The 26,839-nt window shown below is 41.4% G+C and overlaps 1 protein-coding gene across 1 annotated transcript in view; it reads right to left on the bottom strand.

Annotated features, from left to right (window-relative positions):
* The window catches only part of LOC127578292 (protein kinase C-binding protein NELL2-like), a 201,367-nt gene that overhangs the window by 54,855 nt on the left and 119,673 nt on the right, over window positions 1-26,839 (bottom strand). Inside the window, exon 15 of the mRNA XM_052030139.1 lies at window positions 22,025-22,120. Coding sequence (XP_051886099.1) covers window positions 22,025-22,120 — 96 coding nt within the window. The remainder of the gene's footprint in view (window positions 1-22,024; window positions 22,121-26,839) is intronic.

Consider the following 26,839-nt stretch of genomic DNA (forward strand, 5'->3'; position numbering starts at 1 on the left):
ACTGGGAATGGCATTGGTGAATTCACTTGCATTCAGATCCCAGGAAGGATATTCTAGTGAAATGGCTTTTGTCTCATGTTTCCTCAATGGACGCTGGCTTCTTTGCAGAGCATTTCCTGAACTTCCAAGTTTTTATTTCAATTACATTTCCAAGTTGTTTGGAAAAATCCTCTTTCAAGTTTATGATTTTCAGAGATTGCGGTTACAAAATCTGAGTGTTATATTCAAGCTTCTGTAAACTGCAAACATCAGGAGAATACTCAAGTACTTTCATGGTCCTCCTTTGCTCTGTGCAGAATATTCTATTGCTACATTGCTTTATTGCATTAAAATATATATCAAAGCTCAGAATTTAATGTGTGCAGATACCAATCTATGTCTGATTGCACAGTATAGCAGCTAACATTCCATGCTTGTGGTTCTTGAAATTGCATCGGAAAGAAATGATGCATACTAGGATGTTAAATTGGTCATGTGGCAGAACAATAGGTGGTCCCCTGCTCTGGGACGAAGGAAATACAGAACAATTGAACCTTTATCTCCAGCTATCAAGAGAAGGATCAATCATAATAAATAGGAATGCATTCGTTTAAAAAGATAACACATCTACTGATGTCCTAAATGGAGAGCAGGCTAATAGATAGTGTCTAGAGTTGAGTCTTCTGTCTGAAAGAAGTTCTACCTTAAATCCATCTGTTTTCAATTGTAAAACATCATTAAAATAGTGCTTAAGACTCCTTTTGATTGTTTCCCCCCGCAGTGCTTCTGTGAAATGCCTCGGATTACTTCCTGCATAAGCAGTTGCAGGTAATCACAAGTTAGTGACACTGAAAGCAACCACTTCTGTGCCAACGTATTCATCTCCTGCAGAACCTCCACTTGGTGCCTGTGCACTGCTCCTGATCACCTGCATTTTAAACACTGAAATAAGTGCTCCCCACTTTAAACTTTTATTCCCCTCTGCAGTTCCTGTGCCAGTGGTTAGGAAACAGCAAATAACCTGTCTGTCAACGAATAATAGCTGAGCTACCACAAAAGAGAGTTCTTTATTGTAACTCTCCCGTCCCCATGATGGTTCAACTCCAAACCAGAGAACTGCCCTGATAAACAGGACAATATTTTTCCCTCATAGCTGCCATTATCATCAGCCTTTTAAAATCTAACCTGGCCAAAGCTTTAATTTTAGTTCATTAAGTTCATTCTCAACAGCAAGATGTTTTCAAATCTAATAAATTAAGATCTGGAGTTGCTGCTCGACAACTTCTTTTGAAACAATCTACCATCGGTGCTACAACTGCAAAAGACTGCAAGTTAAAGTGCAACAAACAATCTGCTGGAGGAACCTAGCGGGTCGGGCAGCATCTGTGGGGGGAAGGGAACTGTTGACACTTAGGTCGAAACCCTGTTTCAGGACTGGATGCAGAGTCTCGACCCCAAGCATCGGCAATTGCTTCCCCCCCCCCCCCCCCCAGATGCTGCCCGACCCGCTGAGTTCCTCCAGCAGATTGTTTGTTGCTCCAGATTCCAGCAGCTGCCGTCTCTTGTGTCTCCAATTTGAAGTGCAAATTGCTTTCGGCATAACTCAAACACGTTGTGGTCAGGTTTAAAAAAACAAGGTGGAGTCAGACCCTGTCCACAAACTAACCACACCCACAGGATGAATTCATCACTATTAGGAACATCTGCTAATAGTGTTTAAGGCTTTTGAGGAGGCTTTGAAAATTAATCTGGAGCTATTGGGTGCAAGGACACCAATGGGGGTATCTTGTGTTGAAATATTAAAATTACCGAAGAACTGACTACTATACTCAATTTAACTAGAACTTATTGTATTTTTAAAAATCACCTTTGGAAACTGAGAAATCTCTTTTCTCGCATGTGTTGGACTTAAAAAGCTTAACCTTTACAGTAAACCTATTTCCGCTCCATTCAATCAAATGTTACCATGTAATCACGTAAATGCATCAAGTAGTTTATTTTTAAAACAGTCTCAGAAAAGCTTGAAATGTTTTAAGACGCTGCCTGATTGCACAGGCTCAAGACAGATTTTGCATTTGTTGATATTCAAGTGACAGAGAACTTGGGTGTGGTGGATAAACCTTTTTCAGACAGGTCCAAGTTTGCATTAGGATGCCAATTTCTGCCTTAAGTGGAAATGCTACCTGAGGGTCCTTGACAACCACTTATCTTTAAACTTTTTGTTCAAACGATTTGTTTCTTGCCTTTCTCAGCAGGTTCACATCATTTACCATTCATGTCATTCAGTAGTTCTGATTAAGGTTCCTGGACCTGAAACAGTAACTTTTTCTCTTTCCCCAGATGCTGCCTGACCTGTTGAGTGTTTCCAGCATTTTCTGTTTTATCTCACATCACGCACCATTCTTTACTCTACTGAATCATTGCTCATAAATATCCTTCCTCTCTCCATGGCTGTCATGTGGACAGATAGTTAATTCTATCAGTTTTTAGCCTCTTGAATGTATCTAACAAACTATCATTTCTTTGTTGGTATACTTCACTCATTTGTTGTACTGACGCTATTCCGGATTGTTGTATGCTAATTGACAAATTAGAAATTAGAAGTTTGCATACCAGATTTTAGTTAATCTTAGAAGGAAGAAAACCTCAGATTCTCTCAGTTAATGAAGTTATTGACCCAGGTGTAGGGTAATGATCATAACTTGAAGACTCTCATGAGTCTCTGCAAACATCCAAAATGCTGTAACTCAGACTGCAAAGCTTTAACTCATCAAAAATCCCTGTTGATTAAAAATTGTCCTTAAGCTTGGTAGTTTAGTATTGACTGTTCAATGGGCCTCCCCAATGTCCTTCCCCATTATACCTGTCTGAAATGAACAGAATCGGTGAAATTTGTTTCCATTGAATTCTCTCTTCTCTCCTCTCCCATCAGGTAGAAGATACAGGAGCCTGAGGGCATGTACCACCAGACTTAAGGACAGCTTCTACCCCACTGTGATAAGACCATTGAACAGTTCCCTTATACAATGAGATGGACTATGATCTATGACCTCATGACCTTATGATCTACTTTGTTGTGGCCTTGTACCTTATTGCACTGCACTTTCTCTGTAGCTGTGACACTTTACTCTGTACTGTTACTGTTTTTACCTGTACTACATCAATGCACTCCGTACTAACTCAATGTAACTGCACTGTGTAATGAATTGACCTGTAAGATCGGTTTGTAAGACAAATTTTTCACTGTACCTCAGTACAAGTGACAATAATAAACCAATACCAATGTCAACAAAAAGAAACTAATCTGGTCAAAAAGCTCCACTAAATTGGGCAGAGAGAGAGAGGAGAGAATAAAATATATGGTCACACATTGAGTATATGAACTGGGACATTATGTTGCAGTTGTATAAGCCGTTGGTGAGGCTGCACATGTGCACAGTCTTGGTCACCTTTCTATAGGAAAGACGTGGTTAGAATGGAGAGAGTGCAAAAAAGATTTACGAGGATGTTGCCAGGACTAGGGGGCTGAGTTATAGGGAGAGGTTGACCGGGCCAGGTCTTTATTCCTTGGAACAATGAGCAGCAACCTCGTAGAAGTGTTTAAAATTATGAGAGGCATAGATAAGGTGGATGGGAACAGTCTTTTTCCCCAGGGTAGGGGAGTCCAAAACTAGGGGGCATAGATTGAGGGTGAGGGGTGGAAAGATTTAAGAGGGATCTGAGGATCCACTTTTTCATGCAGAGCGTGGTGAGTACATGGAATGAGCTTCAAAGGAAGTGGTTGAGGCAGGTACAATAGTATCACTTAAGAAGCACTCGGATAGGTAGATGGAGGGGAGGAGCTTGGTGGGATATGGGCCGAATGCAGGAAATTGGGACTAGCTGGGTGGACGGTGTGGTCGGCCTGGACTCGTTGGGCCGAAGGGCCTGTATCTGTGCTATATTGCTTTGTGACATCTTGTCCAGCCATTAGTTTTAACCAGCAACCAAAAGAAATAATTCATGTTTTCCAGACAATTCACAAATCCAATGAATTCAGAATTTTCAAAATGCAAATAAAATATTTTTATATTTTCCCCTATTCCCTGGAGATTAAAATCAGTTTCTCCATCTGTTTTATTTCCAATCGTATGCAGCCAAAAAACTGCTGCTTGCCAACATTCTGAGCTGGTTTATTAAGGATGTCTTGTGGTCAACTTCCTGAGAAGCACCTTTTGCACCCATTCAGCCTCTTCCTACCAAGTGTATCGATGAAGAGAAATTCACCATGGAGCTGCAGAATAAATGGTCTTATTGAACGTAATTAACCCAACCCAAAAAGGCCCGAACTCTCAAACAGAAGTAATATGGCTAAGTGTTAGTGACAATGCTAACTGAATATGTGTGCCTTTTAAATCTGAGGCTGTCAACAATACAGGGAGTGTTCTTCCCATTTCAGAGGCAATGTTGGATATATTGGTATTGGTTTATTATTGTCACTTGTACCGAGGTACAGTGAAAACTTGTCTTGCATACTGATCGTACAGATTATAAAAATTCCTTAAGCTTTTCCAAACAGCTTGTCCTGGCCAAAATGTTGGATAAACACCCCCCACCCCCCCCCCACTCTTTCTTCCATTTTTTCCCATCTGGTAGCATTGTGGCTTCCTTTAATTGACATCAAAAATTAAAGTTATCTTGGGGGCAAACTTGTGGTTAGGTGTCCGTGCCTTCTTGGACCTCAATTGAAGCTACTTGCAGACAAAACTCTGACAACTAGCAGACAGATAAGACTTCTATTTCATTGGTCTGGGCTGAATTTGAACCCAGGACTAGTTTCTAATCCATTGGACCAATCTCATCTGTATCTGTATTTCTGATACTATTCCATAGTTCACTTTGAAGGGTTAAATAAATCATTCTTTGAGACTTCAGTGGCAATACCTTATTCATCCACAGTTGTGGTTGGGGTGTTCTAGAAAACGTGTCTTGAGAATATATCAACAGAATCTTGTATAAATGTGGCAGGATTACTTGTGTGAAATTGAAGTACATACCCCACTGCTTAGGGAAACTGAGTTTATTCACAAATCATTTGGAAAACATCCCAACCTGGTTAATATGCTGTAGACTATCAGTTGCAGAAACGAAAATGCTGCTACTCACAGCACTTGGGAACAATGAATGTATTTCCATATTAGCTAAGGTTTTCTTTCTTCACCTTTGTTTGTGAAATACACTTATCCATGTAAGCAACACTGGCACACACCATGAATAATTTTGTGTGGAAAATAAATGGTTAGAATTAGTGGTCAAAACCCAGTGAGGGCTCAATGACAACTATACAGTTGATTCTGTTGTCACCTCTGTATTTTTCGAACAGCATGAATGCAAACATTCATATTGTTCTCTCATCAAACCAGAATTCCTTTTATCAAGTGGTTAAAAACAAAAATTTCAATCTTGTACTTCAACTGCCTATGAAATGTAAGAGTTGAAGAGATTATCAGTTCTTTTACTCTGTGATTCATCAGCCATCAGAACTCTCTGTTAAACCATGTTGAATAAGGCCATTCACCTTTATGCATTTACAACCCAACAATGCAAGTTCAGTTGTTACAAATGTGTCCTGCACTGGAATGATCTGTTTAGATACGTGTGAGATAAGCAAACAAAACATTTCCAGAGACCAGCCAGGATGCTGAGGAGGTTTGTCATATGCTGCTGAGTCTTTTCTCTTCAGGTAAGTTCAATCCGGAGAAGTGTGAGGTGGTACACTTTGGAAGGACAAACTCCAAGGCAGAGTACAAGGTTAATGGCAGAATTCTGGGTAGTGTGGAGAAGCAGAGGGATCTGGGGGTTCATATCCACAGATCACTGAAAGTTGCCTTACAGGTGGATAGGGTAGTTAAGAAAGCTTATAGGATGTTAGCTTTCATAAGTCTTGGGATCGAGTTTAAGAGCCGCATGGTAATGATGCAGCTCTACAAAACTCTGGTTAGACCACGCTTGGAGTACTGTGTCCAGTTCTGGTCGCCTCATTATAGGAAGGATGTGGAAGCATTGGAAAGGGCACAGAGGAGATTTACCAGGATGCTGCCTGGATTGGAGAGTATGGATTATGAGGAGAGACTAAGGGAGCTAGGGCTTTACTCTTTGGAGAGAAGGAGGATAAGGGGAGACATGATAGAGGTGTACAAAATATTAAGAATAGAGTAGACAGCCAGCGTCTCTTTCCCAGGGCACCAGTGCTCAATACAAGAGGGCATGGCTTTAAAGTAATGGGTGGGAAGTTCCAGGGAGATATCAGAGGGAGGTTTCTCACCCAGAGAGTGGTTAGTGCATGGAATGCGCTGCCTGGGGTAGTGGTGGAGGCAGATACATTAGTCAAGTTCAAGAGATTGTTAGATAAGCATATGGAGGAATTTAAAATAGCGGGATATGTGGGAGGAAGGGGTTAGATAGTCTTAGGCGTGGTTTAAAGGTCAGCACAACATGGTGGGCCAGAGGGCCTGTATTGTGCTGTATGGCTCTATGGTTTTAATAGAGAAACAGAACATTCCCTGAATGTTTGATTTCTAAGGTGTCAGGCAAAAGTACTCTTAAAATCAGTTATGAAACGGTATCGATAAATCTGTATGTTGTTTGTTGGTTTATAATGCATGAACTATATAGCTCCAGCCATAACATCTGAATCAACTGTTCAGTAATATCCTATTTTTCAGAAGCAACATGTGCCAACAAAGCTACATTGTGACTTCCATCTATACAAGTCACACAAGAATCAAAAAGATAGTTCAAAGGATATTTATATTGGAACCCGGATGGTACACTATGAAAGGACAGGTTATAAATATTTAGAACTGCAATATACTTTCCCATTATTTATGGTATTAAGTTTTTCAGTTAAGAAAAATGATGTTCATTGATCTAAATCTAATACTACATTGGGGATTTTCATGTCATTATATGTTGCATTTCTACACATTTTGTGCAAAGTTTCAAATGCACTTTATTAAAAGGTGTCTCCGAGGAACTGCAAAGATTGCTTGTAGATCAAAAATTTCATTAGAATGCTATGTGGAACATGGTTCAAAACCTAGCCATCATATTGGATCCAAGTTTCAAATTTGATTTTGATAAATTAGAACAGTGATTGAAACAGTGACTACAAGTTGTGTGTGAAGGAAGCACCCGTTCTGATGTTATGAAACACATACTTCTATCAGTAATTCAATCTATCATTGTGATGTAATTCTGCAGTAGCTAATAATGTTAAAGCAAGGTATTATATATCAATTTCAAAAACCATGCAATAAATACTTGCTGATTCCCAAGCTGTGGTTAGATTGGGTTACGGTCTACAACTGTAGAATTTAAAGTGCAATCCAAGACCCCAGTTAAATTGCAGATTGCAAGCTAGTAGAAAGCCCTCCACCTAAATACTTACATACTTGTAAAACACTTGGAGACACTTGTTTTCCCCCTTTCCTCTCCTTCCCCTCCTCCCATTTCTGTCCCCTTTCCCACACCCTGTCTAGCCCCCCCCCATCACTCATCTACATCCCCCTCCCCTTCCTTTACACACAGTTCCCCCCCACCCCCACCACCCCATCCCATCTGGTTGTGGTTCCATCTGCCTTTCACCTCTCCTCTAATGGTTCCTGTTATCTCCTTCTTATCGGATTCCGGCACTGGTAGCCTTTGAATTCCTGCTTATCATGCTCCATCAGCTGTGTCTCGACCTTCACCCTCCCCTCACTCCATCTGCCTCCTTTTTGTTCTCTGCATCCATCCATCATCCACCTGCCTCTCTCTCCTAACTCCACCCTTCCCTGGCTCAACCTGTCCATCATCCTTCACCCCTCCTCACTCCACCAATCACCTCAGGCTTCTGTCTCACCAGTCCCCCTCTCCTCTCTACACTGGCCATCTCCCCTCTCCACTCTCAGTCCCGATGCAGGGTTTCGACTTGAAACGTCGACAGTTCCCCCCCCCCCACAGGTGTTGCTCAACCTGCCGAGTTCCTCCAGCAGATGTTTTTGTTGTTGTAAAACATTTGGCTGCTGTATCTGTTCTGAAGGCATGATGTATGTGTTGACCATTAACAAAGGCACTGCAGTAAGTTTCCTAAAGCACAGAGAGTACAATAGACAGTTCAACACTTTGGGGCAGGAATTGGTGTTGCTGTGATCCTAATGAGCAGCAATGTAATTTTCAGCAGTTACTGCTGATGTCTCATTGCTCCAGGGAACTGAGTTCAATTCTGATCACAGCTGCTGTCTGTGTTTTCATGTTCTCCCTCTGACTGCATGGGTTTCCCCCCAGTGTTTTGATTTCCTCCCACCTCCCAAAGAAATATTGTCGGGTTGGATAATTGGCCACTGTAAATTACACCACTATAGATGGATAGCAGGAGAATCAGGGTGGGGAGGGGGGAGATGTTGATGAACATGTGAGGGAGAACAAGTTACTGGGAAATAATGGGGGAATAGGTTGATGAGATTGCTGAGAGCTGGTGTAAACTCAGTGGGCTGAATGGCCTCCTTCTTTGTCATGAGAAACAGAAAATACGATAGAATGGACTCTACTGTTAGTTAAACTTGCCCTAAAATCCTACAGCTCATATTTTGCTCATAAAGTTGCTGAAGGTGCAAGCGGGTAATGAAAGAGTGAGTGCAGATATACATTTCCATTGGAATAGATGTCAGGAGGTGAGTACATCTACCTCCTGTTTATTGATAGCTGAGGCACTTCCTTCCCTCTGATTCTAACAGGCTATTCCTCAACAACTGAGACTTAAGGCAAAGAAGAGGAACAGAAGGACTAATAAGTAAATTAGAGCAGCCGACCTTTTCATGAGAAACAAGGAAAGGAGATTGAATTAGAAGGAAAAGCGAAAGAGAATTTTTAAAATGTCAATTTTTAACTAACCACACCCCCCCCCCCCCAAAAAAAAGAGCTCAAATCCCAAAGGAATGAGATTCTATGGGGATAATAATTATTTTTCATTGATAGTAATAATTTATTGACAAATAAGTCAATCAGCAGTCATTAACATATAATTATTTCGATGGGATTTGTGATAACAGAAAGACTTCATGAACAACTAATAGCAAAATATGGCATGTTCCCATAAAAATCTGGGGTCTAAGAATGCAGTATTGTTTCTGCAAGGCAGACAGCAGAGCCATACAACCTGGACAGTGACTTTGTCCACTTTTAACTGACCCATCCATTGCACATCATTTTACCCATTATCCTTCCATCATTTTGGATTATTATTTTGGCATCAAATTCAGCCTTTTCCATTTTCATTTCACACCCAGCTCTTCTCTAATGTTCAAATTGTATGAGAGGCTGTTTGGCAATGCTTGGTAATAAGTGCCAGCTTACAATGTGGCTTAGAATTATGTCACTGCCAGGTGCTCATGTGTAACATGCATCCTTCTGCATTGTGATCAAGGCAGTATGACCGAGCTGTACAACTTTTGCTTGTCATATGAACAAAATTGAGTGCATCATGGTTTGCCAGTGAGGAGAATTTGAAAAGGAAAATGAGTGAGAGTTCAATTTAAAACTTCCACTGGAACCATAAAACTGCCACAGTTTATGGACCATAAACTTATAATAGTTCCATACTCTGCTGTAATTCTAATCAACAAAGATCCATTGCACTAGTGTCAGCAGAAAATAAACTTCGGAAACATAAAGAACTTCAATAAAAACAGTTTTGTTTTCAACTTGTGTCTCAGTTAATTTTGCCCTCTTTTGATCACACTATCCTCATCTATCCTTTCCTTCCAGATAAACTCTTTGATCTCTCTCCATGGTCACTCTCTTCCTGGAGGTGCCCCTTGTACAACTGAACCCAAGGAACCGTTTCCAGTGCAAGAAGTCCACGCTTATCCTTCTTCATATTATTTCCTTGAAGAGCCAAACATTCACCTCAGCGTCTATGCCAGGTCACAGAGCAATCTCATTCCCCCCACTTATTTTTCTGTAACCTATTCTCTCACGTGCTCATTAACATTCTCCTCACCTCCCACCAGCCACCTACACTAGGGGCAGTTTACGACAGCCAATTAACTTACTAACCAACACGTCTTTGGGATGTGGGAAGAAACTGGGGCACCAGAGGAAAGTCCAAACAGTTACAGGGAAAGCATGCACATCCACATCATTAGCACTGGACATCAGAATCAAAACCAGGTCAGTTCTGAGACAGCTGCAGAACCTATATTGCCACTATGCCACCCTAGAGCCCATCCCAGTAGGTCTGACTCCCTTCCTCTGGACTCCAGCTCATTTCCGCTGGCCTTCAGCTTTCCAAGATTTTTCACCAGGGGAAATACCTACCTATACCCACTAATACCTAATACCTACCTATTTGAGCAAGCATTCGGTCTTTTGTGAATGAAAGTTGTCTGTATTTAGACCATGAGACCATAGAAGCAGAATTAGGCCATTCGGCCCATTGAGTCTGCTACGCCATTCGATCCCATTCTCAACCCCATTCTGCCTTCTCCCCATAACCTTTGATGCCCTTACTAATCAAGAACTTATCAGCCTCTGTTTTAAATGTACCCAATGACTTGGCCTCCACAGCCATCTGTGGCAATGAATTCCACAGATTCACCACCCCTTGGCTAAAGAAATTCCTTCTCATCTCTGTTCTAAAGGGACTTTCTTCTATTCTGAGGCTGTGCCCTCTGGTCCTAGACTCTCCCACTACTGGAAACATCCTCTTCACGTCCACTCTATCCAGGTCTTTCAATATTTGGTAGGTTTCATTGAGATCCCCCCTCACCATTCTAAATTCCAGAGTACAGGCCCAGAGCCATCAAATGCTCCTCACACATTAAACCCTTCCATTCCCAGGATCATTCTTGTAAACCTCCTCCAGACCCTTTCCAGTGCCAGCCCATCCTTCCTTAGATATGGGGCCCAAAACTGCTCACAATACTCCAAATGTGGTCTGACCAATGCCCTATAAAGCCTCAGCATTACATCCTTGCTTTTATGTTTTAGTCCTCTCGAAATGAATGCTAACATTGCATTTGCCTTCCTTATTACCGACTCAACCTGCAAGTTAACCTTTAGGGAATCCTGCACTAGGACTCCCAAATCCTTTTGCACCTCCAATTTCTGAGTTCACTCCCCGTTTAGAAAATAGTCTACGCCTTTATTCCTTCTACCAAAGTGCATGACCAAAGTATTCCATCTGCCTCTTCTTTGCCCATTCTCCCAACCTGTCCAAGTCCTTCTGCAGACTCCCTGCTTCCTCAACACTACTTGCCCCTCCACCTATCTTTGTATCATCCACAAACTTGGCCACAAAGCCATCATTTCCATTATCCAGAGCATTAACATATAACGTGAAAAGTAGCGGACCCAACTCCGACTCCTGCGGAACACCACTAGTCACTGGCAGCCAGCCAGAAAAGGCCCCCTTTATTCCCACTCTTTGCCTTCTGCCAGTCAGCCAATCTTCTATCCATGCTAGTACCTTTCCTGTAACACCATGGGCTCCTACCTTGTTTAGCAGACTCACGTGCGGCACCTTGTCAAAGGCCTTCTGAAAATCCAAGTAAGCAATATCCACTGACTTCCCTTTGTCTATCCTGCCTGTTACTTCCTCAAAGAATTCCAACAGATTTGTCAGGCAAGATTTCCCCTTAAGGAAACCATGCTGACTTCAGCCTATTTTATCATGTGCTTCCAAGTACCCCGAAACCTCCTCCTTAATATAACATCTTACCAACCACTGAAGTCAGGCTAACTGGCCTATAACTTCCTATCATTTGCCTCCCTCCCTTCTTAAAGAGTGGAGTGACATTTGTGATTTTCCAGTTCTCTGGAACCATTCCTGATCTAGTTATTCTTGAAAGATCACTATTAATGCCTCCACAATATCTTCAGCTACCTCTTTCAGAACCCTGGAGTGTAGCCCATCCCGTCCAAATGACCTATCTACTTTCAGACCTTTCAGCTTCCCAAGCACCTTCTCCCTAGTAATAGCAACTACACTCACTTCTGCCCCAACTCTCTCAAATTTCTGGCATGTTCCTGGTGTCTTCCACAGTGAAGACTGATGCAAAATACTTATTCAGTTTGTCCACCATTTCTTTGTTCCCCATTACGACCTCTCCAGCATCATTTTCCAGCAGTCCAATGTCCACTCTTGGCTCTCTTTTACTCTTCATATATCTGACAAACTTCTGGTATCCTCTTTTATATTATTGGCCAGCTTAACTTCATATTTCATCTTTTCTCCCCTTATTGATTTTTTAGTTGCCTTCTGTTGGTTATTAAAAGCTTCCCAATCCTCTAGCTTCCCACTAATTTTTGCAATATTGTATGCCCTCTCTTTTGCTTTTACAGTATGCAGTCTTTGACTTCGCTTGTCAGCCACGATTGCCTCATCCTCCCTTTAGAATGCTCCTTCTTCTTCTTTGGGATGAAGTGATCCTGCGCCTTCCGGATTACTCCCAGAAACTCCTGCCATTCCTGCTCTACTGTCATCCCTGCTAGGTCCCCTTCCAATCAACTCTGGCCAGCTCCCCTTTCATGCCTCTGTAGGTAGCTTTACTCAAATGGAATACTGATACATCCAATTTTAGCATCTCCCTCTCAAACTGCAGGGTGAATTCTATCATATTATGATCACTGCCTCCTAAGGGTTCCTTTACCTTAAGCTCCCTAATCAAATCTGGCTCATTGCACAACACCAAATCCAGAATGGCCTTTTCCCTAGTAGGCTTTCTACAAATTCCTTCTCTTGGAATCCAATACCAACCTGATTTTCCCAATCTGCCTGCAAATTGAAATCCCCCATGACCACCATAACATTTCCCTTTTTATATGCTTTTTCTATCTCCTGTTGTAATTTGCACCCCACATTCTGGCTACTATTCGGAGGCCTGAATATAACTCCCAACAGGGTCTTTTTACCCTTGCAGTTTCTTAACTCGACCTACAAGGATTCTACATCTTTTGATCCTATTATTTGATTTCATATTTTACCAATAGAGCCACCGCATCCCCTCTGCCCACCTGCCTGTCCTTTCAATAGGATGTGTATCCTTGGATGTTTAGCTCCCAGCTGTGATCTTCTTTCAGCCACGACTCTCTGATGCCCACAACATTATATCTGCCAATTTCTAACTGAGCTATAAGCTCATTGACCTTATTTGGTATACAGCGTGCATTCAAATATAACACCTTCAGTCCTGTATTCACCACCCTTCTTCTCAAATTTGTCTCCATGTTGCCTGAAGTTAAATTCTTATCCCTTTCTAAACTTTCTGTCTTATTCTTTATTCTGGTGACTTCGGTAACCTCTCTTGCATTCTCGTTCCTTTTTACTTTATCCATACTTTTCTAATCTGTTGAACCCACCCCCCTACTATTTAGTTTAAAGCCCTAGTTATGCGATTCACCAGGACCCCAGTCCCAATGTGGTTCGGGTGGAGTCCGTTCCATTGGAACAACTCCCTCCTTCCCCAATACTGGTGCCAATGTCCCACAAATTCAAACCCATTTCTCCCACATTAATCTTTGAGCCATGCATCTAACTCCCTGATTTTATTGACCCCGTGCCAATTTGCTCAGATAGCAATCCAGAGATTATTACCTTTGCGGTTCTGATTTTTAATTTAGTCCCTAGCTGCTCAAATTAGCTTAAGGTTTCTGAAGATTCCTCCTATCTAATCGGATCTAAATTGGGCATCATTTTCTTTTTGCGAGTTATTCGATTCGGTCCGTCTCTTGCTGATGAGAACAATCTTACTGGACTTGCCAGAACTTCAGAGCTTGATATTTCTAGTTCGTCTGACCAAGCAATATCTGAAAATAATTGGTTGATTTTGCAGGGAATTGCTGCCAGTATATGCCAGCAATTCTCCAAGCAAGAGGCATTACATTTAGAATTTCTCCTTGAACATGGAAGTCCTAAATGTGTTAACAGCAATTTGGTGATTTCCCAACTACGTTCCAATATTAGACATCTGGCATAGAAACGACAATGCCATTTGCTTAAATGTAGAGGAACAAGGGTGCAAGGCAAGTATTATGTAATTCTGTTTTTTTTCCAATCATTAATTGTGTTTAGTTAAATGTTTTTAATTGTTTGTGTATTTTAAGCATTTTAGCTGTTGCTTACTTTAAGTGCTGCTTTGTAGAATGAGTGTAAGTTAACAATGAAAGATAAGAGTCGCAGAGCGATACAGCATAGATACAGGCTCTTCAGCCCAACAAGTCCGTGCTGATCATGGTGCCCACCCAGCTAGTCCCAATTTCTTGCATCTGGCCCATATCCCTCCAAGCCCCACCCCTCCATGTACCTATCCAAGTGCTACTTAAATGATACTACTGTACCTGCCTCAACTACTTCCTTTGAAGCTCATTCCATGTACTCACCACCCTCTGCATGAAAAAGTTGCTCCTCAGGTCCTTTTTAAGTCTTTCCCCACCTCACCCTCAATCTATGCCCTCTCGCTTTGGACTCCACTACCCTGGAGAAAAGATTGTTCCCATCCACCTCATCTATGCCTCTCATAATTTTAGACACTTCTATGAGGTTGCTCCTCATTCTCCTATGTTCCAAGGAATAAAGACCTAGCCCGGTCAACCTCTCCCTATAACTCAGGCTCTCTCATCCTGGCAACATCCTCGTAAATCTTTTCTGTGCTCTTTGCACTTTAAGCACGTCTTTCCTATAACAGGGTGACCAAATTTGTACACAAGGGCAGCCTCACGAACGATTTATACAACTGCAACATAATGTCCCAGCTCCTATACTCAATGTACGACAATATATTTTAGTTTCTCCTCTCACTCTGCCCAGTTTATGAGGTTGCTGCTCATTCTCCTATGTTCCAAGGAAAAAAGACCTTGCCTGGTCAACCTCTCCCTATAACTCAGGCCCTCTAGTCCTGGCAACATCCTCATAAATCTTTTCTGCACTCTTTTCAGCTTAACAATGTATTTCCCATAACAGGGTGACCAAAACTGTACACAGTACTCCAAATGCAGCCTCATCAATGACTTATACAACTGTAACATAATGTCCCAACTCCTATACTTGATGCCCTGACTGACGAAGGCCAGCATGTTAAATGTCTTTTTCACCACCCTGTCTACCTGTGACGCCACTTTCAATGAATTATGTTCTTGTACTCCTATGTCCCTCTGTTCTATTATACTCCCTACCGTTCATAGTGTAAGTCCCACGCTGGTTTAACTTTCCAGATGCATCACCTCACACTTACCTGTATTGAAATCGATTTGTGACTCCTTGGCCCATTCCCTAACTGATCAAGATTCCCTGTAATCTCCGAGAAGCTTCTTCACTATCAGCAACACCTCCTAATTAACAATATTAATGCTATTTAACAGATAAACACTAATTAAGTTTGTACTTGGTATATTTAGATCAGTGGCCTTTACGGGCTATTCAGGCAGCAAGATCTGGTGGAATGTTTTCCTGATTCAAATGGGGAGACCATGTATGGTAAGGTCTTGCACGATATTGATTGGTCATGGCAGGTGGGCAGGTCTAGAACAAGCCCCATCCACTAAACCGCTAAAAAAAATTTACTGCTAACTAAACCATGTCTCCTGGCTTAACCAATTGTCACACATGTGCAAAATGTTTTTGAATGCTACCAACCTGTTTCTGAAACATTCAAAGGTTCCTAAATAAAATAAAGAAAAATAAATTGCTTAAAGCACTCAATTAAAATTAAACAATCAAATTAGTAAACATTCTTCTGTATATGTGCACCACTGGTTGCTGTAAAGTAATTTTATCAATTAACCTTACAGTCATTTGGATATTTATCAGTCCTTTAATCCAGCTATGCTAATCGCCTCCCAGTTGCCTGAAGGTCATCTGAAATGACAGATATGAGAGTGGTTTTGCAGCATCTGTCACACTGCCTTGGAAATGCAAACAGTCAGCAGGAAGGCAGCAACAAAAGCTCCAGTTGGCTCAACTGGCCATATGCAAAATGACTGTACTGGCAAGGCATCAGCTGTTAACCCAACTATTATATCTACTGCATTCCCTTTTTGATGAATTATAAATTATCTACCAATGTTAACAATTCCACTGAAAACAATGTTAAGAAAGAGTATACAGCAACTGTATAAAAGAAGTATCCTTGTGCTTAATTGTTCAGTGCGTGAAGGTCTCCAGAACTATATCCCTTTCCTCAGATCAGGAAGGTCATTGCTATGAGTAATGCAGTCCCTGACCATTGTGCAGGCAACATCTGGTGACAGTTGCTCAGGTAGATCTATACAATTGTTAAAGTGCCCTCGGTTCTGATTATCCAGCAAACTCATTGATTGATCCTGAATATTTTCTTTCTTCCCGTATTTCTCTTGCTTTGAAAGATCTTCATTGAATGCTTTCAGGTTGCATTTCATGGATCATTATAATTATATATATATTAACCTTAGAAAAGGTTCCTCTAATTATTTCAAATACAACCCTAAAAATGTCACCAATCACAGGATTTACCGTAATCAGTTTTTACAGAAAGCCTTTCCAAACACATTAATAACCCTTCTGATTATAGTAAGATATTTACATAGAAAAATGGTACCATTCAAGTTTGATTTGTTTCCTTGTAATTATCTACAATTTACATTTTTTCTTGAGTACAACTTCTAATGGGAGCTTTATTGAATAGTCCATATTACCGGTATGGGATTGTGGTACATATTTAATGTGCCTTTAGCTTCCAAACCAGGTGACACACAAGAAAGCTGCATGCTTTTCATTATCCTCAGCAGGATACCCAAGTCTCTGAGTGGCTAGAACCACTTAAAACCAGTCTGCATTTCTGAAAGTGTACTGTAATTGTGAGACTAAAGAATTAATTCTGACCTAGGCAACTTTCAAGAATGGCACAATATAATAGTGTAGGGCTCCATAGTTCTCCACAGGGACTGGAGGCCTCATTGCAGAAGGTTTAATAGCGTCAAAGTGTTTTGCTTACAAGTGCTACCAGACATGCACTATGAAGGCTTAAGAGCAGATAGCTGTGGAGGTCAATGGCAGGAGCCAAGTCCTAAGAAACTGGATGCAGTGCCTCAGGAAGTTCACAGATGCTCGAGTCAATGTGTATACCTTCAAATGCCACATCCTAGCAAGTGCAGCACAAGCCTTGCATGTTATTCAGTTCACCACCAACCCTCTCACCACCTTCACTTGCCTCCCAATCATTTCCTTCAATATCAGAGTTCATATTGGTACGCTCCAACCTATTGTTGCAGCCTTGATACCATTGCAAACCTCACAACTATTGAATCATAGAGTTAAAGAGTCATATAGCATAGAAACAGGCCCTTTGGCCCACGAAGTTGTGCCGACATTTTATCCTGTTCTAACATCTATCTAACTCTTCCATCCCACATAGCCCTCCATTTCTCTATCATTCATGTGTCTATCTAAGAGTCTCTTAAATGTCCCTGATGTATCTGCCCTCACGACCTCTGCCGGCACTGTGTCCCATGCACCCACCACTCTCTGTGCAAAACACTTACCCCTGACATCCCCCTTATACCTTCCTCCAATCACCTTAAAACTATGCCTCCTCGTGTTAGCCATCACTTGTCTAGTTTTGAAGGTTAATAGTAGCTCGCTCCTCAATCCAAGAAAAAAAGTCAAAAACCATACCATCATGAGCAATTTGATTTTCTTTCTTTGAAACATTTTTAAGACAATGAGCAGATTCACAATGTTGCTATATGGTTGGAATGTGTAAATGGAAACTTGGTATAAGAATCATGCAAGAAATATGAGAACTGCTTTACTTCGTTACTTACCTATTATAACAGAGCAAAAGGGGGGCAATCAGACTATTGGATTCATGTACACTTTCACCAAAGCCAGTTCTGTCCACCCCACCCCTCCCCCATCCTCTCCATATTACCTGTAGCCCTACAACATTGTTTGCCACAAACCATTCAACAGCCCTTTCTTCTCTTTTCATTTACCTGCACTAGGGCTTGGTTTACAGTAGCCAATGAACCTACCAGCATGTCTTTGGGTTATGGAAGGAAATTGGAGCACCCAGCAGAAATCCAGAAGTTCATGGTGAGAATATGAAATCTCCACACCTGAGGTCAGTATCAAGCCTGAGTCTCTGCAGCTATGAAACAAAATATTCAAATCTATCTGAACTTGTTCCAGTTCAGAAATCTGTTTCCACATTAGCCCAGACACAACAAATTCTGCAGATGCTGGAATCTGGAGCAACACACAAAAATTGCTAGAGGAACTCAGCAGGTCAGGCATCACTGATGGAGGGAAATAAACAGTTGACGTTTCGGGCTGAGACCCTTCATCAGGACTGGAAAGGAAGAGGGCAGAAGCCAGAATAAGAAGGTGGGAGGAGGGGGAGGAGTACACGCAGGCAGGTGAAAGTTGCGTCCAGGTGATAGGCGAGTCCAGGTGAGGGGGGAAGGGGGGTGGGTGGGGGAGGGGGAGAAGATGTAATAAGCTGAGAGGTGATGGGTAGAAGAGGCAAAGGGCTGAAGAAGAAGGAATCTGGTACGAGAGGGCAGTGGACCATGGAATAAAGGATGGAGGAAGGGAGGAGAGGAGATAGGTGGGTCATCAAGGCAGGGGAAGGGAGCCACAGGAATAAGGGAAGACAAAGGAGTGGGGGGGGGGGAGAAAAAGAAGGGCGGGATTACTGGAAGTTAAGAGAAATTGATGTTGAGGCCATCAGGTTGGAGACTCCCAAGGCAGAATATGAGGTGCTGTTCCTCCAACCTGCGTCTGGCCTCAACGTGGCAGTAGAGGAGGCCATGGATAGACATGTCAGTATGGGAATGGGATGTGGAATTGAAGTGGGTGGCCACCGGGAGGTCCTGGCTGTTGCGGGGGACGGAGTGAAGATGCTCGACGAAGTGGTCACCCAATTTGCGTTGGGTCTCACCAATGTACAGGAGGCTGCACCGGGAGCACCAGATGCAATAAATGACACCCTCGGACTCACAGCTGAAGCGCTGCCACACATGGAGGGATTGTCTGGGGCCCTGACTGGTGGTGAGGAAGGAGGTGTAGGGACAGGTGTTAGCACTTGGTGTGGTAGCAGGCATAAGTGCCGGGTGTTATCAGTGGGGAGGGACGAGTGGACAAGGGAGTCGTGGAGAGAGCGATCCCTTCGGAAAGCAGAGAGCGGGGTGAGGGGAAGATGGAAGACACTAGCCCTGTATTTTCTTCTTCAGTAAACTGGGAAATGCAGAACTGTTAATTGACCCTGATTCTAATTCTAAACAAGAGTTGTTTACTTCGTTAAATGTTGCCTAGTATAGTTTAAATTAAATTTTATTATGGAGGTGGTTATACTTTTAAATGAGGAAAATAAGTAAATGGCTTTGTTTCTTAAGGCATCTTTCAAAAATTGTCTTTGAACTCAGCATTCTTTGGAACACTGTGCAGTGTTTATTACCATTTTCTGTCTGTTGAGAAATACTTAGCAGAGGCTGATAATTAGTTTAAAACCATTCTTGAGTGTTTCTCATTTCCAGTAAAAATTAGCTGGTTTATTTTAAATGTAGCAAAAGTAATAGAATCTTGCTAGGTTATTAAAGTTATTCTGAATGATGTTTACTCAGGCTGACAGCTTCTCATAGCCAGAAATGGTCATTCATCTGAAGAAAAACCTTATGATAAGTCTTACCAACCACAGCAATAGAGCTACAGTTTATGTGTTTTCCAACTACTTTTTGCTGTGTTAAGCATAAGAGTCCTCAAAGTCATGTTTACATTACAGCTTCTGACGTTCATTTATTGTGTATTTCCAGCAGCAGTGTGCCAAAAATGTGAAGTCTCAATAATGTAAAGGGATTTACTCTGACCTCAGTGAATTAAAGCCTCTAACCTGTTGACCCCATTGCAGATCTGGGCTGTAGAGATCCGTATTCATGTCAGGCTTCACACAGACAATCTCTAACCAAGTTCAGCCTCAGGAAAACTGTCAGTGGATAGAGGGGGCAGGTGGTTTAATAAGTTCTGCAGCAATAACATGGCCAAGGCCCAGTATAAATTTTGGAGAAATCGCATTCAGTTTGTGTCAGAGCTAGCAGTTTAATCAGTTTGTAGTCTGCCAGCACTCTATTACCAGTCAGTCACTGGTACACCTCTGTGGCTGGTTAAATCACAAGGGATCACAGTGTAGTAATGAGGTGGTTGATGGATTGGCCCTGTTTCAATTAATTTTGAACAGTGAAATCTCTCAATAATCTTTGGTCAAAGCCAACTGAACTGTTGGAAGTCCCTATTGTGAAGTTATGGTTCAGCGTGCAATATTGTGGTGAAACTGTTTTCCAGTTTGAAAACTTGAGGTAAACAAGTACATTAAAACCTTGATGAGAGATCATTGACCTGAAACATTAATTCTTTTCCTCTTTCCACTGCTACTACTGAGGATTCCCAGCATTTTGTTTTATTTCACACTTCACACACATAATATTAAAATACAAACTGAACTCTAAAGTAGTTTATAAAAAAAATCTAATGTACAATTTATAATCTGGTGCAGGATTACATGATTTTATCATCCTGCAGAGATACTGACATCTTTTTCTCTGCCAAACTGAAATAAGAATGCTTGAGTATTTCAATCTGTTCTTGCAGTGAAGGAATCAAGAATGACTTGGAGCTCAGTCTCCCAGTCTGCACATATACAAGCATCCTCTGCATATTGTAAATCGATGACCGGGGTGAGGTAGGATCCTGCTTTTGTATTACTGGTGATGGAGGATGAAAAAGTTCCCATTCATCAGTTATACTCCAGAGGGAACTTGTTGGAGGTGAGGTCTAATATTGCTGTGAGGAATATTAAGAAGAAGATTGGTGCAGTGACACAGCCCAGCTTCACACCAGTTTGCACTGGGACTGGGTCTGTAGTGGACCCCTTGGCTAGGATCATAGCATGCATGCCATAATGTAGTAGACATAGAATGGGAATAAATTTCTGTGGGCAGCCAAATTTGCAAATAATTCTTCATTATCTTTCTTGGTTGACAGAGTTAATGGGTTTGTAGGTCAAAAAGGACCAGGCAGAGTGGTTGGTGATGTTCTCTATATTTTTCTTGCATTTGTCACACGGTGAAGATGATGTTCATTGTATCTCCTGGTGGACAAAAGACACAGATGAAGGCTGAGCTCAAGTTGATTTCTTCACTGAAGCAACTGAGAGGATGGGCTGACACTAAACAGCTGACAAAGATCATCTAAAAACTTTCCAGTATCTCCCAACATCAGCCCTGTCAATCAAGATCTAAAACGGGACACTGGAAAACATGAACCACTTTCCATATTTGGGGAGCACCTTTCACTAAAGACAGACGTCATTGACAAAATTCACCACCACCTCGGCATGCCAGCACAGCCTTTGGCTTGCTACAGAAAAGAGTGTTTGAAGACAAAAATATCAAACTCAGCACCAATGTCATGGTCTGCAGAGCAGCAACGATCCCCAGCCTCATGCATGCATCAGAGATATGGACAACTTACAGCTGGTCCTCAAAGCATCAGTGTTGTATTTGTAAAATTCTCCAAATCCCTTGGCAGGATCCAGATCCTCCAAATCCAATATCAGCATCCTCCATCTGGCCAGCAATCCCAACATCCAGACTCCAGTTATGCCCATGAGCTACCAGTGGGCATCCCACATGATCCACATAGCTGATACCAAACTCCTGAAACAGGCATTGTACTCAAGGCAAGAGATTTCCAGGAGGACAGAAGAATTGCTTCAAGGGAGTTCTCCAAAGTTTCCTTGAAAAATTGTACAACCTTCTGCAACTCATGGGAGTCGCTGACCTGTAATTGCTCAAAATGGAGGAGCATCCAGGAAGGCACTGACATTTGAGTCTCCTCTTCAGGACCTCTCAATGCCTGCCTGCCCTGCCTGTGGCAGAGTGCATGCATTCTGCATAGGACTACTCAACCACTTATAAGAACTGCAGCAAGTTATCCTTAACCACAAGAAACTGCCTAAGGAGAAGAAGAATATCATGAAGAATCCTCTCTGCTTACCTGTTTCACAGAGTTGTCCTGTGAATCCTTGTGGACATGCACAGACCTTGGGAGCGATGCAGGTACCTCCATTTCTGCAGCCATCCTCACAGAACGCTGTGAAGACACCAAAGGACTCTCAGCATTACATTCCTATAAATTATTATCCACGTAACAAACAATAGATGATGATTCAATGATTCAAAGTAACAAGAAGGCAAAGAGTTGGAGTTAGGTTTTCACTAAAATCACAAAACTTTTCAACAAGCAAATGTGTTTTGGCTACTGAGAAGCTAGCCATAGAAGTTTAGACTTTCATGTTTTACTTCATGGCCCACCAAAACACCTAGGCCATTGCTTTCTTACATTCCTTTCTCCATTCACTAAAGCACTATGTACATTTCTGGTCATAACGTTACACGAGGAATGTGATTGCACAAGAGAGGGTGCAGAGAACATTTAACATGGATGTTGCTAGGCTCTCACCACGGTTTTAAAAAATAGCTGGATAAACAATTGAAGAGTCATAAAAGCTGGGAAGTGGAATAAACTGGGATGGACATTTATATGTTGAAAATTTCCCTGATTCTAGGTCCCTAATAATTTTAATAAATACTGGTGTTGTATAATTTATATATATTTGTTCTTTTTTCAGGATATGGTTCAGTAAATTCATTTTGTTAAGTTAATTAGTCCCACAGGTTAAAAACTGCTTTGCTATATTGACACTTAAAAGAAAGGTGAAAATAACCCAGGAAAGTAGTGAGCCTTTGGGGCAGGGTATGAAAACCTAAAAATTCATCCATTGAAGTCAGCGGAACTGAAAGTTGGAGGCAAAGTAAAATTCACTGTCGCTACAGCATAGCATACTTAGTGCTACTGACCAAAGAGGAGTTGCTAGCCCCTCTATATGTTTGCACTCTTCCCTCCATTGCAAGATCTCCATTGGGTGTCTGTCAGATTTTACTGAGCAATGTGTCCACAGTAAGCACCCCACCAGTCACAGTTATTGTAGGATCAGGGTCCCATTTATTATACAGAATAACTGTTTGGATAGTTGAGACTTTTATCTGAGTCAGGCAGCTACCTCAGCCAACTAAAGTCATAAAAGTCATACAGCAATGAAACAGGCCCTTTGACCCACCAAACCTATGCTGTCACCAAGCACCTTGCTATGCTCAACCCATTGTTTATTCTCCCCACATTCCCATCAACTCCAAAAAGATTCTCCAACTCATCTACACACCAGGGGCATTTTACTAGCAATCTGAAAGTTTTTGGGATGTGGGAAGAAACTGGAGCACCTGGAGGAAATGTGCAAACTCCACACAGACATACCAGAAGTCAAGACCCAACTCGGGTCACTGGAGCTGTGAGACAGTACCTCTACAGAACAGCAATGTTAAAATAAGTATTATTTTCTGTCCTGTTACAAAATCTACACCTTTGATTTTATCTCGTTCACAACTGTTTCCGCCATATGGAGTTAACATTCTATCATTTATCTTGGGTACTTTATACAGTTAAAAGGTTTTTACTGATGCTTAATAACAATAAAAATAAGGACATTCAGAAAATGCTGGAAGTGTAAAGTTAAACAATTTTATGAATATTCAGGCAATAACAGAAAAATTTTGCAACCAGCAATCACATTACTGTTTTGCACATTGAAATTTAATATATAGCAGCTGCTTCTATGAGGAAATATTTTAAATTGGATGGCCTGGATAGCTGAACCATCCTGCTAGATAACAGCAATATGCAGGGCTCAGTTGTAAGGCTATACACTAAAGATCTTTTGATTAGAAGCTATCTTCAATTAAAGATGTCTGGATTTATTCTGTGAAGAAAATTTAACCACTATACAAAAATAAAAATGACTATTCTGAAAATTAGAAGTAAAAATTATAAGCACTGAGGAAAGTTGAATTCAGCAATTTCCCAATTATGTTTAATGAAGGAAATTAATTGGAGAATGGAAAAAAAACACAAAAATGTGGGAAATTTTCCCAGGTATTTGGAAAAATTAAAGCAGAGGATGTATATTACAGAAAGGAATTAGACAGGAGATGGATACAGCTTAGCGGGAATAAACCTGCCATCTATGAATAAGTATTCTGCAAAACATGTTTCCCTCATAAGCTAAATGCTCAAGGGCCAATTCACTCCAGTATCTCATCGAGATGATATGGAAACTTTCAAAATGATCATTTAGAATTGGGATAATGTAAAACAGTCCTGTGGGGGTTGATGATGTTTTCTCAAATTGGAATAAAATCAGAATAAGTTCTTTCAGCATTAAAATAATTATCACACACAACCTAGAAAATTAAAATTGTGTATCCATGACAAATAAAATTGCAAATGACGTAAAAGCTTCAAGCCTTGCAGTAAGTGATGAAATGAAAACTTTGGGGAGAATGTGGACAAATGGAATGGAAAGTTGTGATGAGTACTTGACCAGCTCCAAAATTTTGGAGCTGACAGCCTTAAGTTCAGTTGGCAACTCAATGACACAGTGGCACCACAATGACACTTGCTGACAGCAACAGCATTTACTATCAACCTAGCTGTTCAAAGTGATGGGTCTCTAACAAGCAGCATTAAGGGAAGAAAAGTGAGGATTCTTTTACATACGTCTTAAAATATCCAATTCTCTCCATTCAAAATGATCTCATAAATTTCTATTCATTGAAAACATGGCTCAATTTACATAAGCGTGCTTGCTTTCCAACAAGATACCATTGTCACAAATAACTGGGAACATTCAATTTGCAGCAACAGCTTAAGAGATTCAACATGTAAATCGTTTTTGTGTCATATTGTAAATAAACCCTTACCTCTGCTGTGTTTCAATGCATTCATGAAGAATTAGAAATTGGCAATGAGAGTGATAGTCTTCCTTCAGGATCATTACAGGATATTGTTGACTATTACTGCGAGAGTTTTAATTGAGTTTGTAGCACAAAAAATGACTCTTGATGGTGTATGCAACTACATGCAGGGAATTTTGTTTGTCAAAGACCTGAAATGAGCACATAAGAGAGTGCACTGTACAGAAGTTCCAGTGCAAGGGACAGCGGTGTTGATCTTTCACTAAACTATCACATGCACCAATTTTAGCTATGTCACTTTTGAATAGGAAGGGGTAAACAAGGCTATAACGGGAGGCTAGGATGTATGCCTGAACTTGAGAACCATTCAGCTCATGAATTGAATGAATGGTCATCTTCTTTAATTGAGTCATAGAGCTGAACAGCATAGAAACAGGCCCTTCAGCCCAACTTGTCCATGCCGACTGTGACACCTATTGCTGCTAATCCCATGAGGCCCGTGTCACTCTACTCCTTTCCTATCCCAGTAACTGTCCAAATGCTTCTTAAGCACCGTAATTGTATCTGCCCCTACCCTTCCTCTAGCAGCTCGATCCATATAATCACCACCCTCTGTGTGAAAAACTTGCCCCTCGGATCTCTTTTAAATTTCTCCCCTCTCACCTTAAACCTATGCCCTCTAGTTTTAGACCCCCCCACCAAAGGAAAAAAGTCTGTGACTATCTACCCTATCTATGCCCCTTGTAATTTTATAAATTTCTGTAAGGTCACCCCTCAGTGTTCTATGTTCCAGTGAGAATAAACCCAACCTATCCAATCTTTCTGTATAAGTAAAGCCCTCCATTCCAGGCAACATCCCAGTGAATCTCTTCTGCATTCTTTCCAATGCTATTACATCCTTCCTGTAATGTAGCAACCAGAACCACATACAATACTCCAAGTGCAGCCTTACCAATGTTGTGTACAGCTGCAACATGACATCCCAACCCCTGTACTCAGTGCCTCGGCCTGTGAAGAAAAGCATGCTGAATGCCTTCTTTACTACCCTTATCCATCTGTGTCGCCATTTTCAGGGAGCTATGGACTTGCACTCCAAGATCCCTTCTTACAGCAACATTCATGTGGATTCTGCCATTTACTGTGCATATCCTGTTAATATTTGACATTCCCAAGTGCACTACCTCACACTTGTTTGGATTAAATTCCATCGGCCAACTTTCCAACTGATCTACGTTCCACTGTGTCCTTACACAACCTTCGTCATTATCCACTTTTTGTGTCATCAGCAAGCTTACTAAGCGGTTCACATACATTCTCATCCAAGTCATTTATAGATATATGACGAACAACAATGGTCCCAGGATGATTCCCTGTGGTATTCTACTAGTTACAGGCCTCCATCTGAAAAACACCCCTTGACCACTACCCTCTACTTCCTATCACCAAGCCAATTTTGGATCCAGTTTTCCAGCACACCCTGGATTCCATGTGCCCTAATCTCTGGACCAGCCTACCATGCGGGACTTTGTCAAAAGCCTTGCTGAAGTCCATGGAACCATGCCTAATGCACTGCCTTCATCAATTTTCTTATTTACCTAAAACAAATAATATTGGAAATGTAGACCAAGAAGGCATTATTGTAAGAGTCTAAAACAATGCAATATGTAAAGCAACAAACAAAATGCTGGAGAAACTCAACGGGTCAGGCAGTATCTGTGGAGGGAAATGGACAGTTGACATTTTGGGTTGAGACCCTTCATCTGGATGGAACATAATTTGGTCAACTATCCATTTCGCTCCACAGATACTGTTTGTTGCTCCATATTCCAGCATCTGCAGTCTCTTGTGTCTGCAATACGTAGACATATGAAAGGCAAACACTGGACCAGAAGCATACAGAAAACTCACAAATCTTGCACTATTCAAAGGAAAAGGTGCCTTGTTTAAAAAGTATTGAGTAGAAATAGGAAGATTGGTCTAAAGCCATTAAAAATAGCTGAAA

The sequence above is a fragment of the Pristis pectinata genome, chromosome 15 (genome assembly GCF_009764475.1).
Source record: "Pristis pectinata isolate sPriPec2 chromosome 15, sPriPec2.1.pri, whole genome shotgun sequence".
Lineage (NCBI taxonomy): Eukaryota > Metazoa > Chordata > Chondrichthyes > Rhinopristiformes > Pristidae > Pristis > Pristis pectinata.